Source organism: Garra rufa, chromosome 10 (genome assembly GCF_049309525.1).
Source record: "Garra rufa chromosome 10, GarRuf1.0, whole genome shotgun sequence".
In the NCBI taxonomy this organism is placed as follows: Eukaryota; Metazoa; Chordata; class Actinopteri; order Cypriniformes; family Cyprinidae; genus Garra; species Garra rufa.
The window spans coordinates 23,472,429-23,489,400 of NC_133370.1; the positions used below are offsets into that span (position 1 = coordinate 23,472,429).

Below are 16,972 nucleotides of genomic sequence, written 5' to 3' on the forward strand. Positions count from 1 at the left end.
TTTTCTCAAATGTTGAACTATGTATACAATAAAGTATAATAAACTATGTTTTATTTGTGCTTTTCAGTTGCGGTGCGACTCAAACAATAATTGGGAGTCAAAGCCAGTTCTTTTGGCTGCAAAAGTGATTGCATCCCAGTGTAGGACTATTTCATCTATTTTATTAGCTAAAGAACCTCGTGCTTTGTATGCCCCGCCTACTTTTAGAGGCTGAATTTGATTCTATGAAAAGCACAAATTACATTTTAAAGTTGTTATTTTGCCTTTTTGTTGTGCTACTTGCCATTGCCTTCTATTTAGACATTTCTGACAATTTTAAAACATTATTTATAAGCTCTGCAAAGTGGTACAATAAATCGTATTGCATTCCACTTTTTCTTTTGAAACTGTTACACGAATAATCTAATGAATTACCTCTGTTTAATGTCAAACTAAATCCTATCGACACTGGTATGAAATAAAATAAATTAAAAAAGGTCTGTTTATCATTCAGTCACCACCGTTTAAATTTCTTACACTCGCGTCTTGCTAAAGTTCAGTTCTTTATTCTCTTTCCGTCTTTATTGTTTTGCAACACATGTAAGATCCTTTAATTTTTTTTTTTTGTCTAAATCTGGATCTTTTTAAAGTTTAATTTACAAATTTGTTGCCAATATTTTGTAGGCAGTTGTGCTCCTTTGTTTTCACAATGTGTAAATTAATATATATATATATATATATATATATATATATATAAAGGGGGGGGGGGGGGGCACTTCTGTAATATACCCACTTCTGACAAAAATGTTAAATGTTAATATCCAACTAATAACATTTTAGGAGAGTTGCTTTTTCAGCTAAGTAACAATTATAATTTCACACTTTCACAGTATTAAAAACGAACAAAACTGTTTCTTTAAAGGAAAAATAAAAGAAAAATTTGCCGGATACCCATTTGGAAAAAGAAGATGAGAAAACGTTTATTGTACATTCCCAGCTAAATCCAACAGACAACAACTTAAGTCAAGTACTTGCATTAGAAGTGTGGTTTTGAGGTTTACTGACTCATATGCATTCAGATGTCTTATCTATTTCCTGAAAATGTGAGGACACTGGATGTGTAGCATCCATGACGGATAGTATTTTAGACCATAGATCTTTTAAATACAATATACTGAATTATTGTAAGCATGATATGATGATATGCAACGTTGTCTTTTTTTAAATACCATGTCTCTGTAACACAACTCAAGTCGATAAAGTAACACATTCATCCAGTAATAAAATTATGCATGGAAACAAACAAACATCTAAATCAGATAAAACATTTTTTTACCATTTATTTTAAATCACAGTCGCCTGAATGCAGCAGGAAAAATCTTTGGACTTCAGCATGGATTAAACACGTTCACATGTGGCTCAACGTCAAGTGTCAATCAAATCGCTCCCCTTTTCTTTTTAAATAAAGAAGCGTCCTTTTCCTCCCGCACTATATCTGAAGTTTCAGTAAGTGTACAGCAGTGATGCTAATTGAAAAAGTTTGACACCACCGTACACATAAAGTATATATACATATAATATTGCAGAATCAATTCTCATACATATAGTTTTCCTCCGTTTAATGCTGGTATTTTGTACACTGGCCCTTGTTTAGAATTATTGCATTTCAGATGTCCTGTCCTTCACGTTAATCACTGTCTGATTTGTCGTCCTTTGCTGTTGTGGCGTGATTGTACAGTCCCTGTGCCATCAGGTGCAACGCAAGCGAGTTTTTGCTCCCCGTAGCTTTTTTAATCTTCGCTCTTTTGTTCTGAAACCAGATTTTGATTTGAGACTCGTTGAGGCCGAGTTCCTGGGCCAACGCTTGTCTCCTCTGCTCCGTCAGGTAACGGTTATTCTGGAATTCGTTCTTGAGTCTCTGGAGTTGCTCTGCTGTGAAGGCTGTTCTTGGACGCTTGTCTTCCTTAGTTGGGGTTTTCTTCTTTGGTTTGCGGGATCTTGGTCCTGCGTTTCAGAAAGTAACGAAAGAGATTACATTTTGCTCTTGTCGTAAACATATTAATGTATCAGTTGATATAGTTGCTTAATATATAAACGAATAATAAGCTACAACAATATTAAACAGTGTTGTTTTAATAATAGCGTTGTTTAAAGTTACTCTAATTGGATTAATGATTCTTTCAAATCGAATGTTTTGAGGAGTCTTGGTGCTCTAGTTTTGACTATGGAAGCATGGTGTAGTAGTGCTAGTGGTGGTTTGGGTTTGGGTGGGGGTGGGGGTGACTGCCAAGAAAGGGAGGGGTGAAAGAGGCTTTCCCCTCTTTCTGTTACCATAGGAACTACATTTATAAGAGGACGTTTTTTGTAAACTTGCTCTAAGACTAGCACCTGTCGTTCAATGCTAGTAGCTTACCCACTGCATACTCTATTTTTAGTTCATTCTTGGGTACTCCAGTGCACCCAAAGCTTCCGCGTGGCCTGAATGCTGACAATAGATTGATCGGCAGCCTATGAGATGAGCCCTATGTTTTTACACTTTTTATTTAGCTTAAGCTGAATATTTCGATTGCAGATTGCTGTTATGATATAATAGTAATATTTTCACGTCGTACAATAAAAAGAAACAATTAAAGCAACTATTAAACTAGGCTACTCGAATAATAATGGGTTTATAGGCTGCACCTATAAGTTAGTAGTGTGACCCAAATATTCATCCCTAGCTAACGTTTTATTGTAAAAAAACTTTAGTTAAATTATGTTCACAGACTGAATATTAAAAGTTTTTAAAGATGCATTCGTCATATTATAGTAGCCTAGAACATATTAATCAGAAGTTTCGACGTGACAAAAAAACTTGCGATGCTACTTTTTCGGAAGGCCGATTTGTGCGCAATTTGAACTTCATTCGAAATTAGCCAGGTCAAAATTGTGATTAATATTGTGTAAAATTGTCAGATTTTTATTATATCTTCTGCCGGTAAGTGCAAGAATAGCATATTTATATCAGAAGCTAGTTTTGAAGAGATCTGATTTAGCATTTAGCTTCTGTGGTGCGTCCAACTCCATTGTCAAAAATATGCTAATTAAATATCAACAAAGACATCGAAGTAACAATGGCGCAAAACTACCCGTTCCTTTTTTGAAAATAACGATAAAATGTAGCATAATTACCATTCCTAGAATTTTACAATTTCAGGAATTCTTCATTTTCTTTAGGGAAGTTAGTAAATGTCAAATCAAACGTAATCGAAGGGCTACATTGCACCGTATGAAACTAACGTAGTTTTTCTGGTTTTCTGATTACATAATTACTACTACACCTGTAAAATAATATATAATAGTAATCATAATTCTGATGATTATTACGGTGAAAATAATAATGCTAAAATAACAACGAAAGTATTGTTTTTATTAATAATTCTACACATGTAGTCTAACAGCATATTTTAAATATTTGTAAATATTAGATTTAAATTATTAATAATTTTCTTAAAAAGAAATAACTACAACGATTTTTTATTTTATTTTAATAGAACATACTTCACAAAAGAAAACTCCCTGACTCTTGGCGGGCCGTTTCACATTCATAAAGAGCATTTGCTCTTCGTTTTCGTGCCCCCTTTTCACCGACAAAAATACTGTAGCCTAATAGTTTAGCGTTTTATTCGCTCACTTTCAAGTGAAAACACATGCGCACTTTTATTACAGGTTATATTTGTGTACATAAATAGAATTGTGAACTGAAAACAAATTCTTACCTGATGAAGGTCTGTCTGAATATCTTGTGCAATATACCCAAGCCGGCCAAAGCATTGGTTGGTTATTCTGCGCCGCGTTACTTTGCGAGCAATCCGAGTCTGAGCTTAAACATTGATCTCCAGTCTCTGCACGGGTTTTCAGAGGTGCGTCCGCGGTAATATCAGTTTTTTTAGACGCGCTCACTGGGCGAGGGCTCGAGGTTCCTTCCCCTGACACTGGAGCTCCTACCTGCCCTGATCCGGGAGCCGATGGACAGCGGTTCTCTCGTTCAACTATATTAATTTCGTCTCGCCTGGTTCCTTCTTTCCTCCGACCAAAGTCTGGTCTCAAAATGTTGTCGATATAAAAGTTGGTGATTCTGTGAGGGAGTAGGTTTCCAGGAGCCTGCAACAGGGGTAGAATAGCCCTATTGGACTCATCGCCCGAATCCTGGCGCTCCACATCTCTGTTGCTATGATCATTTTCTTCCATAGTGAAACTCTCCAAATGTTCGTTTTAACCCGTTCTCTCTCGCACACACACGTATGTTTGAGTTCCAGTTTTTGTGGTATATTTTCCTTATTTCTCAGTTTCACTGCAAGGAGAAACAAACAGGAAAAAAGGACAAATCCTTTTTTCTGATTCTTTTGTCGGTTAAATACGACGTAACCGCCTTGTGTGCGTAAAAAGAAAAAACATAGTTTTAGAAATTAATTCCACAGTGTGCCCCTTGCAATTGTCTTTACATCTACTTGGTAAAATATACAGGCAAATTTAATCGATGCCGTATCAAAGCAGCAGACCTGCTCTAGTAAATAAGGAAACGCAAACTGGCTCTAGAATACTTTCACTACGGATTTTTGTTCTTATTTTTAATACGAGTCCCCCGGGTGACGTCGCAGTCCGGTATCCTAGACACGTGCCTTTGACCAATAAATGGAGCGAAATTTTATCACATGACCCAGTGACTCTTGAGTAAATGACAGCACCCAACCTCGCCTTATTCTCAATACTTAAAGCGATAGTACTCAATAGCTCAGAAGTGTTCAGCATCCCAATATTTTGCGGTTTCAAATCACTAACTACTAAAAAGATCATCAAAATATTTGACACACATTTGGTTATTTGACTGTATGTAGATCCACAGTGTTTTTGAGTAGTCTGGTGAAACTATATCGTTTATAAAACGCACTGGGGGAGGGGTGTGTTCATTCTTACACGTTATTCGGTGGTAGGTCACATACTGTCCAATTTTGTAATTTCTTACAAAGTGTATGGACTGCTATGCTATTTTTACGGTAAAGTCAATAATCTGTGTAACCTGTCTACACCAGTGTATTTAGGCCTGCGTACGATAATGAACTAACTAATTACGCACGGCAACTCTCTATGGAGCATCACTCACAACAGCTATTTTAATTTCCCATCCGTTTCCATGTTTAGTTTTTAATGTTTTACTATATGCATTACGTTCTTCATTATGAATATAACATAAAAACAAACCGCCGTCATTTTAAATATTAGTAGGCTATGTCCCTGGTTATGTTAAGGGGTTGTCCTTGAATGGGGTAGCCTATTCGTATCCAAAAAACATTTCATCGCTTTATTCTATCGCTATAACGGTTAGCAAAGAGTTATCTTGAATCACCGAAAAGCAATTCACTCCAGTAGTTCTAAATAGGAGTAGATGACGTGGCTGTGGCGCTTTAAAAGAAACCAGCGAAGCAAACCAACAGTGATCTTTGGAGCGTACATGGCGTCCTGGAGCGTCAAAATGAAACAAACGACCACTTTAGAAGCTTTTTGGAAAGTTTCAGTACAGGTTTTTGGCCTTGGTGCAAATCAGATGGGCTAACTAAAAGGGGACGCATGGCCCATATTGTGGTTTTTAGCTACTGAGTAGCCTATTAGCAGAGCTAACGTCACTTTGCTCACTTTTTCGTCCCTGGAAAATCGTGGACCAATAAAGTCAACTTTTGGTTTTCATTTTCGACTTTACTGAGGGATCTTCGGCTTTATTTAAAAACCGTAAGTTTAGATAAATCTATGTCTGCATATTCAAAGTTGTTGTTTAATCTAGATAGACACATGCCATGTAGTTACAGGGCACAACCATTCTTGTGATAACAGACACATTTATGAAAATAGCTATGCGGCATGCAGTTTTTGAATATAATGTTTACAGAGTACTTCTTATTTAAAATCGTTAAACTTGTTACTGACTTGGTATGATCTCTGAATGTAAGGTGTTCGAGCACCGTGAGCATTATATGTGAGGTCATTATTGGGCACAAAAGAGCAGGGGTTAGGATATGACTGTCTTTTTTAAATTATTTTTTAATAGTCTATAGCTTTTAAAGCTGATGTAAGTGCAAGTCTTTAATTTCTGGGTACATTTTGTGCCTGTGATGATTGCATTAGCCTACTGTATAATTGCTTAGACCAGTCTATGGCTATACTAAAATGCTTTTGAATTATCGTATTTGATAAACCATAATTTAAACCTATTTTAACTACTGCAGAGATATGTTAGGGCTCTTGTAAAAAACATGTGTTTTCTTTAAATGCAGGGCTATTTCATATAAGATTGGGTTTGTTTAAATTAGCCATCTCGCCATAGAATCTGTACACAAAGACTCCAATAAGATATAATCTACCTATAAAGGCATTTTTATAAAAAAGGAAAAAAAATGTTATGATAATATCATGTTATGTGCAGGCGTGTTATTAGTGACATTAACTATAGCTTATTGCAATCAACGCCTTTTTACGCGCTCTCCAATTCCTGAATACAAACCAGTGCAAAGCTCTAATTTTTGTTTCTCAAATATTTAAATTTTTTGACAGAGGCTATGTTTTTGGCATAGGCTATAAAGGCAGTTTTTTTTTCTTATAAAAAGAGAAAAAACGAGTGAACAGTTTCTGGTTTCTTAAGTTTTCACACACGCACACAAACACACACACACACACACACACACACACACACACACACACACACACACACACACACACACACACATATACATAATGTATGTTACCTTGTTATATGATGTACGTATGTAAATTAAACATTTATTATTGCACTTTTTTTAATTTACAATTTTGTAAATGTGAGTTTAATAAGATGTTTATAACATTACATTAAAGCTTTGTTTTGTGAAGACAAATCTGATAAATTAAGAATATTTAAATCTTACTTAGAAAGTAATTATGAAGTAAATATTTAAGCCTAAATGTTTCTAAGAAGAAAGTCTGCTCACGTGATATTTCTCACTTTCATTAACCAGTCATAACAAAGAAACACAAAACTTTTAAAGGCTGTCATATTGCGGCTCAGGGTAATTTGATGCACAATTTCTATCCTAGAGAAATCCTTGAGGATTAACACTCTTGAATCAGGTTGGCTTCCTTATGGTGGTATGCAGCCTGCTAAACCATTTAACAAAACAGAAGACAAAAGCTTGTACATAGACTATTAATTGCAACGACTTTAGTTCAAGATAAGTTTGGGATAAGTCCTTTTATGAACATCCTTTTATGAATCCTTTGAACATAATATGTCACATGTGTCTTTATCAAAATCTAAATTAATAATGGCTCACGACATATATTAAAAGTCATACAAATATGTTCTAGTTCTAGAATTTATAATTCTTGTATATTATAGTTTATCACTGATCAGTTTAGAATGAAGTCTGTTTGTGGGTTTCCGAAACTTTTCTAATTTCTGTTTTCTCCATTACAAAAGGTCGCGCGCAGAAGCAAAGAGGGATTTGTGAATACGTGCAAGAGCTTTTGCCAGCTCACAGATCATAGAGCTCAGATCAGCACAGATGTGACCCAGTCAATGGATGTGATATCGGGCCTAGAACAATGCTGGGGTCACACGGGATCCCCCAGCTTCCTGTTGCCCTTTTGAAAACAAACTGAAGAAATAGGGGGAAAAACCTTGAGGGACTCAGAGGATGAGGATAAAGGTTACTGACCATTTCCTATTTCAGACTATGGAGCAGTGATATGTATATTCATATCCCCATTATTTTGTAATGTTCCGGTATTTCTGTCTAAATATTTTTGTATAAGGTATAAGTTGAGCTTTTAAATCTGTTCATCATATAGCTACCAAATAAGAGTACATTATTTGCATATATATTATATATATGCAAATCATGCAATCTTAAGCGATAACAAAGTAGCTCGTCGGATAAGGACGGTCTAAAATCCCCATTTCAAAGCGGTGGCTCATCAAATTAACCTAGTTACAAACGAGTGATTGGTTATTTTCATCTGAATAATTTCGTGTTTTGAAATATTATTGAATCACTGACCTTTCCTAGAGGGTGAATGATTAATTAATAGCACATCGAATATGGAAAGAGCTGCCATTCTATGAAAATAAGTTGCTTCATTAGTTGGCCCTTACTAGTAATAAATCAATCAAACATACAAATTAATGAACTAATATATGTTTCACATGTTCCGGGCTCTTGGGATAAAGTTTGCATTATGACAATGCGGCTACCTTCGTTGTAAACGAATAACTTACATTAAAGAACAAATCCTAAATGAAAGCCTCAGTCGATTCTCTGTTAGCTGGCTAACTTCAGATCTTTCAAACCTCGCGGGATGGCGCGAGAGGAGACAGCTGTTCGGCTCCTTCAGATATAAGCAACTTGTCTGTGCAACAGGTGTATATCGGATCTGTTCATTCACTTCTCCAAATCTCACTTTACATCACTTTAATGTCGAAAATGGTCTCTTTGCGCACAGTTCTCAATATGCTGTTTTGATTTAGGCTTGATTTTGTCCAGCAAAGAAAGGTTTTACTACGTCAAACCAATTTCTATCTAATAATCGTAGTTTGTTTATATAATCTATTATTGTCCCTCTTCCTCAAGTGACCAAGACCGAAACATCTGCATGCCTTAAAGGTAGCCTATACAAATATCTTGAAATTGTGTGATCACAATTTCAGGTTAGTTGAAATTGTGGGACCATTTGCAATAGACATGAAAATTAATTATATCTCTTGACAGGGTGCAACACACCTTTTCTTGTAGATTTGCTTAAGACGCAAATCAGAAGAACTGAAAGACAATGCATGTCTAGTTTAGGAGGTCAGTTTAAGCTGAAAATTATTACATTTTTTTTAAGAGAAATATATTGGCCTTAAATGATCTTATGACATAAGATGCACGTCAAGAGAATGAGATTGAAGGGGAAATTTTTTTTAATAAACTTTGTGTAATTTTTTTATAGCTTTTTTGAGTTCGTTTTTTCTCTAATCAACAGCATCCCATCCATACATTTTAATATTTTGCCAAATGTAAGGCTACAATAAAATGCATATATTAAAAAATGTTTACACTTTTGAAACACAATTTATAAACCTCTGAAACTGGAACATTGGAAACAAGACTGTAGTTTTAAAAGTGTTTTGGGCAGTGCTTTGTAGAAAACTTTTATAGAAAACTAAGACGTGCGTGTGTGTGTATAATTATATATGTTGTTATTATATATATATATACTATTTATATGTACTATTTATAAGTATATAAGTATATATGTACTATTTTGGCAAATTTAGACGTTATTCTTTTTTTATTTTGCCGCTACCATCTTCCATGTGCTCAATGTTTTAGTTTTTCCCTAAATGTTTAATGTCTTTTCTGTCCCGTTGATTTTATGAACGATTTTGATGGACTGTCGAATAAAGAAACACACCTGAACATACATAGCTACCTAATATTTTATAGTTTTTTTTTAACTAAAATGTTTTTCTTTCACTTCACCATTATCTGTACCGGTATCGCCCTTTGTTTGCCCTCAGAATCTTTTCGATTTGGAATTTTTTTTCTTTTGTAAAACATTCGTGTGGATGTATTTTGGAGAGAAAAAGAGCACGACGGAGAGAAAGGGAAGCGTGAAAAGAGCGTAAGAGTAAAACTGGGCGCCCCGAAATCCTTTCTCGTTATTGTTTTGTAAAAGTTTGTCATTGTGAATCTGAGGTCAGGCATAACCGACTGCTGCACAATAGCGTCAACGCTTTGTGAGCACATAAAATAGAACGTTCCAGCCAGTCAAAAGCCGTGTTTTTGTTACGTTCTCTATTACTCAAGTTTAAAGTCATAAAAATATGTGACATTTACATGAAGCTCTATTATTACAAACGTTTTGGGATTTTCACTATTCGTCTTGACAGTCATTTGATCTCATGAAAGCCACTGCTCATGACTGCCAAGCGTGATACATATGCGTTTTATGCTATAGACTCCTACTGCAGCTCCAACATCTATATTAATGTATTTCAGATCAATATTCAGAAAAGCTCACAAGGAGAGGAAATGCTCTGTCTCCTTCACCCCCCTCGTTCGTTTTGTTCTGTATAGACTACAATAATGACTGACCCAGATGCTAATAATATCGGTGAAAGGACTCAGCGAGTCTCAATGGGGAGGAAATGACATGGTCATGTCATTCATACAACATCACACCAGTGCCATTCTATGACACGAAGCCTCTGACAAACATTTCGATTTCATCTAGAGACCACCAGAACAAACCGACTGAGTAGCCTCAAAAGTTCGTAAGTTTTCTTATTTATTTGTTCATGTTTTTATTTGTTTGGTTGTTTAAGAAAAAAGTTGAAACAACTTGTGCAACTCGTAGTATAACGAAGAAAGAAATGCGCTTTATTTTTTTATTTATTAATTTATATTAATGACTTTACGTCCATTATAGTAGAAGAAACTATTTTTATTAGGGATAGGGCATGTATAGGGTTAGTGTACTTGAACTATAGATTACATTATTCATGATGTCCCACTGAGAGAACTATGTTTGACGTAATAATTCAAATGCTTTAACTTTACCAAAACAAAATAATGTAGAAAATAATTCCCTACTTGTGACTTTTTATATAAGTAATTACAATTATAATGTTAAACTCTTGATGAGTGTTTGGTAGTTATTCATTGCTTTTTTGATGGCTGTTAATCTGCAGCTCTTTTGCTCGTCCTGTAGCATTGTTAACCCACACTGTAATCATTATGTCGAACAAAATGTTAATACATATAGTCTAGATTTATATAATTATTTTTTTAAACTCTAAAATGACCTATTCGTGCTATACAAAGAAAAACAACAGTAATTGAATAACATTTAACTTAAGTGTATGAGATGCCATGCAAGGTTTGGCAGTGTCAGAATGTCATTTGGGACGAAGTTTAATTGGATGTTGCACTGTGACATCACAAACCACCATTAAAGTAATCCCAGTGGTCTAACATATCTCGCTAAAAACGTATGGAGAAAAACTCAGCCATTTTGTCTGAAATTTCTTTAACTTTGACACAAATCGTGTCTGCTCTACTGTAAATAATCCACGAGTGAAGTAATTCAAAGTGCTGAGCTGAGATTGAGAAAACACACAAGCAGTTAAACAATTCAAGATAGCATAAGAGTTATATCGTCAGGATAAAAAAATCGGATATTTAGTTGTAGCTAATCTTGCGATAATACAATGCTGACTTTATCCCAAGTTATGTCCCTTTGAGTCTGTTTGATGTTCAAGTTTTAATTAAAAAACATTGAGCATCTCTTGGGAAGGATTCTTGAAGCACCATGCTGCAACAGGCAAAACAAAAAGCGGGAACACGCCAATAATTATTTTCTTTGTGATATTTATGTTTTCTGGGCGAGTTTAACAATTACTTCTAGTCTTTCCTTTAAACAATTCCTCAAAGATATGAAGCCGTTTGATTACCTGTCTCAATCGTGCAAAATTGCAAGGTATAAAATACATTTTCATCTCCTTCACGTTCAATCTTTATTTAAACTTTTATCGCATTTCCCGAGATCACCAAACCTCATTACACCTAATGTTTAAAGTGTATGCAAAACGGTGTCACTTGTAATACCATATGCATTTAAATTGGATATTAAGCTTGCGAATGAAATTAAACTTATCACTCAGATGTAAAATAACCCTGTAAAACAATGTTGACGACAGATATTGGAGCAAAAGTTCCACATCACTGATTTATTCATCCAAAAGAAGACAGTTACACAGATCTTGTGTTTATTTTTATCAAGGGAATTTATAAAAGAGTGACTTGCTTGTGGAACAGACTTAATGTTTCTTTTTTTCTTTGGTTAACTATTAAATTAAGTCTTTGTTAAATCAACAAAACTTTCAGTTTAAGTTGTCAGTTTTCTGTTTTTTTCCCGCTGCGCTTTGTGTTCAGCAAGGAATTATCTTCAAATCAAGAATTAAGTTTTTAAGTTGATTCTCTTGGTTCTTTGGATTGTCAAAATGTAATGTAGGCTAATGTTTGTCTCCATTTTTCCGAAAACTGAATTCTGGGTTCTTGAAAGAACCACATACATGTGTGATTTTGTCTTTGTGTAGATGTATTTTAACATTTCAACACAACTTGTTTAATTCCATATATAAAAATGTTCTCATATGGTATCAGACTGCAAAACCCTTTTTTGTTTTAGTTGCACATTTTATTTTTAAGACGCAGGCTAAATAAAAATCCTCGACAAAACCTTTCAGAAATAATTTATTTTAGTATATACTCCACATTTCTTTCATTTTATTGAATGTTTATAAATCGTAACTTTTGATATAAAGTTAGTTTCAAACGGGGAAGGATTTTAAAGTTTGCTTTTCAACCTAATTAGCGTGATTAGACACCGTAACTTCAGTGACTTGAGCATGATATTTGCCAGCTGCAGGGAAACGCATCAGCGGTGCGTCGGCTTCATTTTCCTTTGTTTTAAACTGACATTATGCATTTAGGGATGTAGCCATGTTCATTGGTGGTTCACGACCATATGGGTCGATGTTCTCATCTGTAAAACCCCAACTCTCAAATTATGCCTTGTTCTTAATCTGAATCGTGTTGCTGTCTTTGCCGTCCGGAAGAAAAGAAACTTGTGATAGCGCTAATAGGCAATTAATGCAAATGCTCTGTATGTAATACTCGTGAAATTAAAAAGACAGACTAATTTCTATGAATTTCCCCTGTTAGATTTACATGATGTCAAAACATGTCAAACTTGGACAAATGGTGCTAAATTACTTCCGTTCTGTGTCTTTGAATCAGTACGAACTGTGTTCTGAATTAGAACGTTTTGAAAGGTAAAATTTAAACGTGGACGGTTAAAAATAATACACAAAAACATTCGAATTCGTCTTTCTCGCTTGAAACCGGTAACGTGTACAACATATATATTTACTTTGTTTGATAAATTTTGGAATGACATTGAAATTCAGTTGTGTACAATGAAAAGAAGACCTTTGCACCCTACTTTCGGTAGTGCCATCCGCTCAAGGCATAACTGAAATGTGAGCTAAAGAGAGGTGCACTGAGGGACAGGGATGTATCTTACTTATTAAAGGCTCAGCGGAGCTGAACGCGCTCTTTAGACTGCTCTCTTATGAGACGCAAGGCCCTTAAGCTCTTTAAGAACCCTCTCAATTGAGGATTTGGGTAATGGCCCTCTGCAAATGTTTTACTGACACAAAAAACTCTAAAATGTTGCCCGCTGTTCGTATTGTCTTAGTGTAGAAAGTGTTAATGCTTTGTTTAATATGTTGGGTTTGTTACTACACCGTATAGGCCTAGGCTTTAAAATGTATAGTTTCATCAACCATTTCCGCAGTTTTTATTTATTTATTTATTTAGAATTATCCTGCATTGCCGCAAATGAATTTTTACAAGTACAAAGAATAGCCTCTCAATTAATATAAACTAATTAAAGCTTACATGCATAATAATTAGCTAAATGCTGTTTAAAATAGTTTTAGATTGATTAAATAGCTTTTGATTTTAATTGTGTATCGAATTTAGGACAACTCGCTCCAGATGTACTTCTCTGACAATGATTTCGCTTTTCCAAATAATCCTAATTTTGTCACTCAGCAGGACGTTACGATTCTTGACCTTGACCTTACATGGAGTCATTTTTGTAGGTCAAAAGCAGCACAATACCTTGCACTCTGGGTATGATAATCTCACTCATCAACTTGAAGTATGTTGTTCTTAGGGATGACTGCCCTAATTAAAAACGTTGCCCCGTTTTTTCATTTAACTCTACTTATTAGCTCCCAATGTAAGTACTACTGTAAATCAACCCAAGGGGCATTTTTGTTAAAGGCACTGCTGAGAAAAAAGTCTGTTCCAGCAGGTCACTCTTTGGTTTTCAATTAATGTCATATTATTAAAGTATAATAGTCCTAATGATATGATCTCAATTTCTTTGGGGAGCAAGCCCTTAATTTAATTTTCAAAAGCTGTTGAACCTGAAGACCTTGTATGGTTTTTCATTGTGATGTTTAAATTCTTTTTCATTTTTTAAGAAAAAGAGAACATTTTCATAGATCTAATCAGATTATTATGTGTGTTTTTGCAGAAAAGAAATTATTAATAAAAGAGAGAATATAAGAGACTTGATTTTCTTTGTGTGGTGACAAATGTGAATTTATATGATGCACTCCTTAAAATAAAAGAGAAAGAGGCTCTGACACACTCATTATAATTAATGTATTTTAAAAACAACAACAACAACAACAACAACAACAATTAATGGTTGGCTAGTTATCATTAGGGGCAGACTTTTAAGACAAAACATTGCTAAATTGACCTAATGGCTCATAATTGCTATGGATAGTAATCTCTTTCATTTATTTGAATTAATTATTTTGTAGCTCATGCTGTGTAATTTCTCACAGCTGTATTGTGAGAAATGTAAGACAGCTCTACAAGAATAAGTAGTTGGTATAGATTCATTATCCTGTGTTTTAACAATATTGTAAAATTTTGCAATGGTAAGACCAAAAATCTAGAATTTTGCACAGTTATTTATTTGTTAATTTAGACCCACTGCTATATTATATGTGACCCTGGGCCACAAAACCAGTCATAAGGGTCAATTTTTGAAAAAGAGCAGCTAAATAAATTAGCTTTTCATTGATGTGTGGTTTGTTAGGATAGGACAATATTTGGCCGAGATACAGCTATTTGAAAATCTGAAATCTGAGGGTGAAGTAAATTAAAATATTGAATAAAAATCGGCTTTAAAGTTGTCTAAATGAAGTATAAATGCATATTACTAATAATAAAAAATAAAAAAACAAGTTTTGATATATTTACTATAGGAAATTATCAAAATATCTTCATGGAACATGATCTTTACTTAATATCCTAATGATTTTTACATACAAGGAAAATCAATAATTTTGACCCATACAAAGTATTGTTGGCTTTTGCATTATATTATATTATATTATATTATATTATTATATTGTTTATAAGTGGTGGAAGTCTTTTCATTTGGCCCCATGAATTAGAGAGACAATCTCAAATCTGCACACACGAATGGTGACACCTCTGCACTCCTGGCATGTCAGAAGGCAGCTTGGTCTCCTGGTGGGGTGTCTGTCTCTGTCTTTCTGTGATCTCTTATATACCCTGCAGTAACTCAAGCACCCCTACCAGGCATCGCCCCCGCTGAGCCCCTCCTGGCTCTAACCCCACTTAATTACCAGATTGGGCTACAGACATCCGTACTGTACCCCAGATTCCCTGCGTCAAACACCATTGTTCACTAAGTCTTGGGTTCAACAATAGATCTATCAAGACTCGGAGGGGATCAAAAGTTCAGAGATGTCTTATGATGTATGTCATGTATGACAGGATATCCATTCATGTGTCTATTGACATACTAATGCCATTGTACTGATGCTGTGTGCAGGAGGTGAACAGCATGTGGAGAGAAAATATGGTGCGTTTGTTTTTTCAGTATTATAGAATGTGCAATCTAGTTTCATGTAACTATATAGTTTCTAATTTCCCAATATGCCAACCATGATGAGCAATACACTACACATAACAAAAAAAAAGAGGATGGGGAGGTCATCAGCTTGGTTCACTCCAGCAGAGGCTGCTAACAGGCTCATTATCTCTGTAGGTAAGCTCATGTAGCAGAGGTAGTACACTGCTCGGGATATGCGATCTGTTAAGTTTGCAGCTTTTCTTAAAAAGCTATTCAGGGTGGGAAAATTTGGCAGAGCTCCCAGAAATCTCTGAGCGAAAGGTTAACTGTCAGTATCCCAGCAGGCAGGAATGGCCGCCTCTCAGGAGGGACTTGCCCAGGAGGAGAGGAGAGGGCCACTTGCTTTTGAGACTGACAGTGTGCAAATAGCTAGAACAGTGTCTGGCCTGTGAGGGGTGGGACAGGGGAAATGGGAGGGATGCGGCGATGGTGTTTCACAGCAATGACATTCAGACACACATGTCATTTCCATAGCGCCACAGTTCCTGAAAAAAATATATTCAAATTTACTGACAAGCATGATGTTTTCACATTGATATGCACAGGAGTAAATGTTTTGCAAAATGTTAAATGGATAATTTACTCAGAAATGAAAATTCTGTCATTAATTACTCACTCTTAAGTCGTTCCAAACCTGTAAGACTTCGGAACACAAATTATGATATTTTTTATGAAATCCGCAATGTTATTACCACGTTCAAGGTGCAGAAAGGTAGTGAAGACATTGTTAAAATAGTCCATGCAACCTCAGTAGTATCACTGTAATTTTATGAAGCTACCAGAATACTTTTTGTGCGCGAAGAAAGCAAAACAATGAGTTTATTCAACAGTTTCTTCCGTGTCACTTGAAGCGCCTTCACAAGAGTACCACGACGCATGCGTGTGATGCTGAGGAAGAACCCAGATGCTGCGCCTTGTTTACACGGCAGAGACTGACACGGAAAAGAAGAAATTGTTGGGTAAAGTCGTTATTTTGGTTTTCTTTGCACACAAGACATATTATATTAGCTTCATAAAATTATGGTTCAACCACTGATGTCACATGGACAATTTTAACAACATCCTTACCACTTTTCTGGCTATTGAACGTGGCAGTAGCCAGACGTTGCTTACGGGTTTGGAACGACATGAGGGTTTGTAATTGACAGAATTTTCATTTTAAGTGAATTATATGGCATTTGGAAGATAAAAAAGTAAGTAATGGAGTAAGTTAATAAACATTCTTTTGTCATTTAAATATATATCTGTGTATTTTTATTATATTTCTTCTTTAGGTCATAATAGCTTTCACATCTGTGGTAAATCACAGGCACGCACTTAAACATTTAAACCGGCGGTTGTACGCATCACATGATATTTTCATCAGTTTTTAATTAAAGTCAATTTGATGTAATTGTTGTCTGTCAAATCC

The 16,972-nt window shown here is 35.2% G+C and overlaps 1 protein-coding gene across 1 annotated transcript; it reads right to left on the minus strand.

The window, feature by feature from the left end:
* Positions 1-963: 963 nt before the first annotated feature.
* en2b (engrailed homeobox 2b) lies at positions 964-4,536 on the minus strand. The gene is made up of 2 exons (XM_073849670.1): positions 3,738-4,536; positions 964-1,983 (listed from the first exon to the last, which is right to left on the minus strand). Exons 1-2 carry the CDS (start codon positions 4,207-4,209, stop codon positions 1,667-1,669), a joined length of 789 nt encoding a protein of 262 aa, XP_073705771.1. The 5' UTR covers positions 4,210-4,536; the 3' UTR covers positions 964-1,666.
* Between the last annotated feature and the right edge of the window lie 12,436 nt (positions 4,537-16,972).

What these genes read in the sequence shown, in the direction of transcription:
- en2b (XM_073849670.1), bottom strand. Translation starts at nt 4,209, where the DNA reads ATGGAAGAAAATGATCATAGCAACAGAGATGTGGAGCGCCAGGATTCG. An exon ending in TTCAGACAGACCTTCATCAG is followed by an intron (nt 1,984 to 3,737) that starts GTAAGAATTTGT and finishes TCTGAAACGCAG; the next exon opens with GACCAAGATCCCGCAAACCA.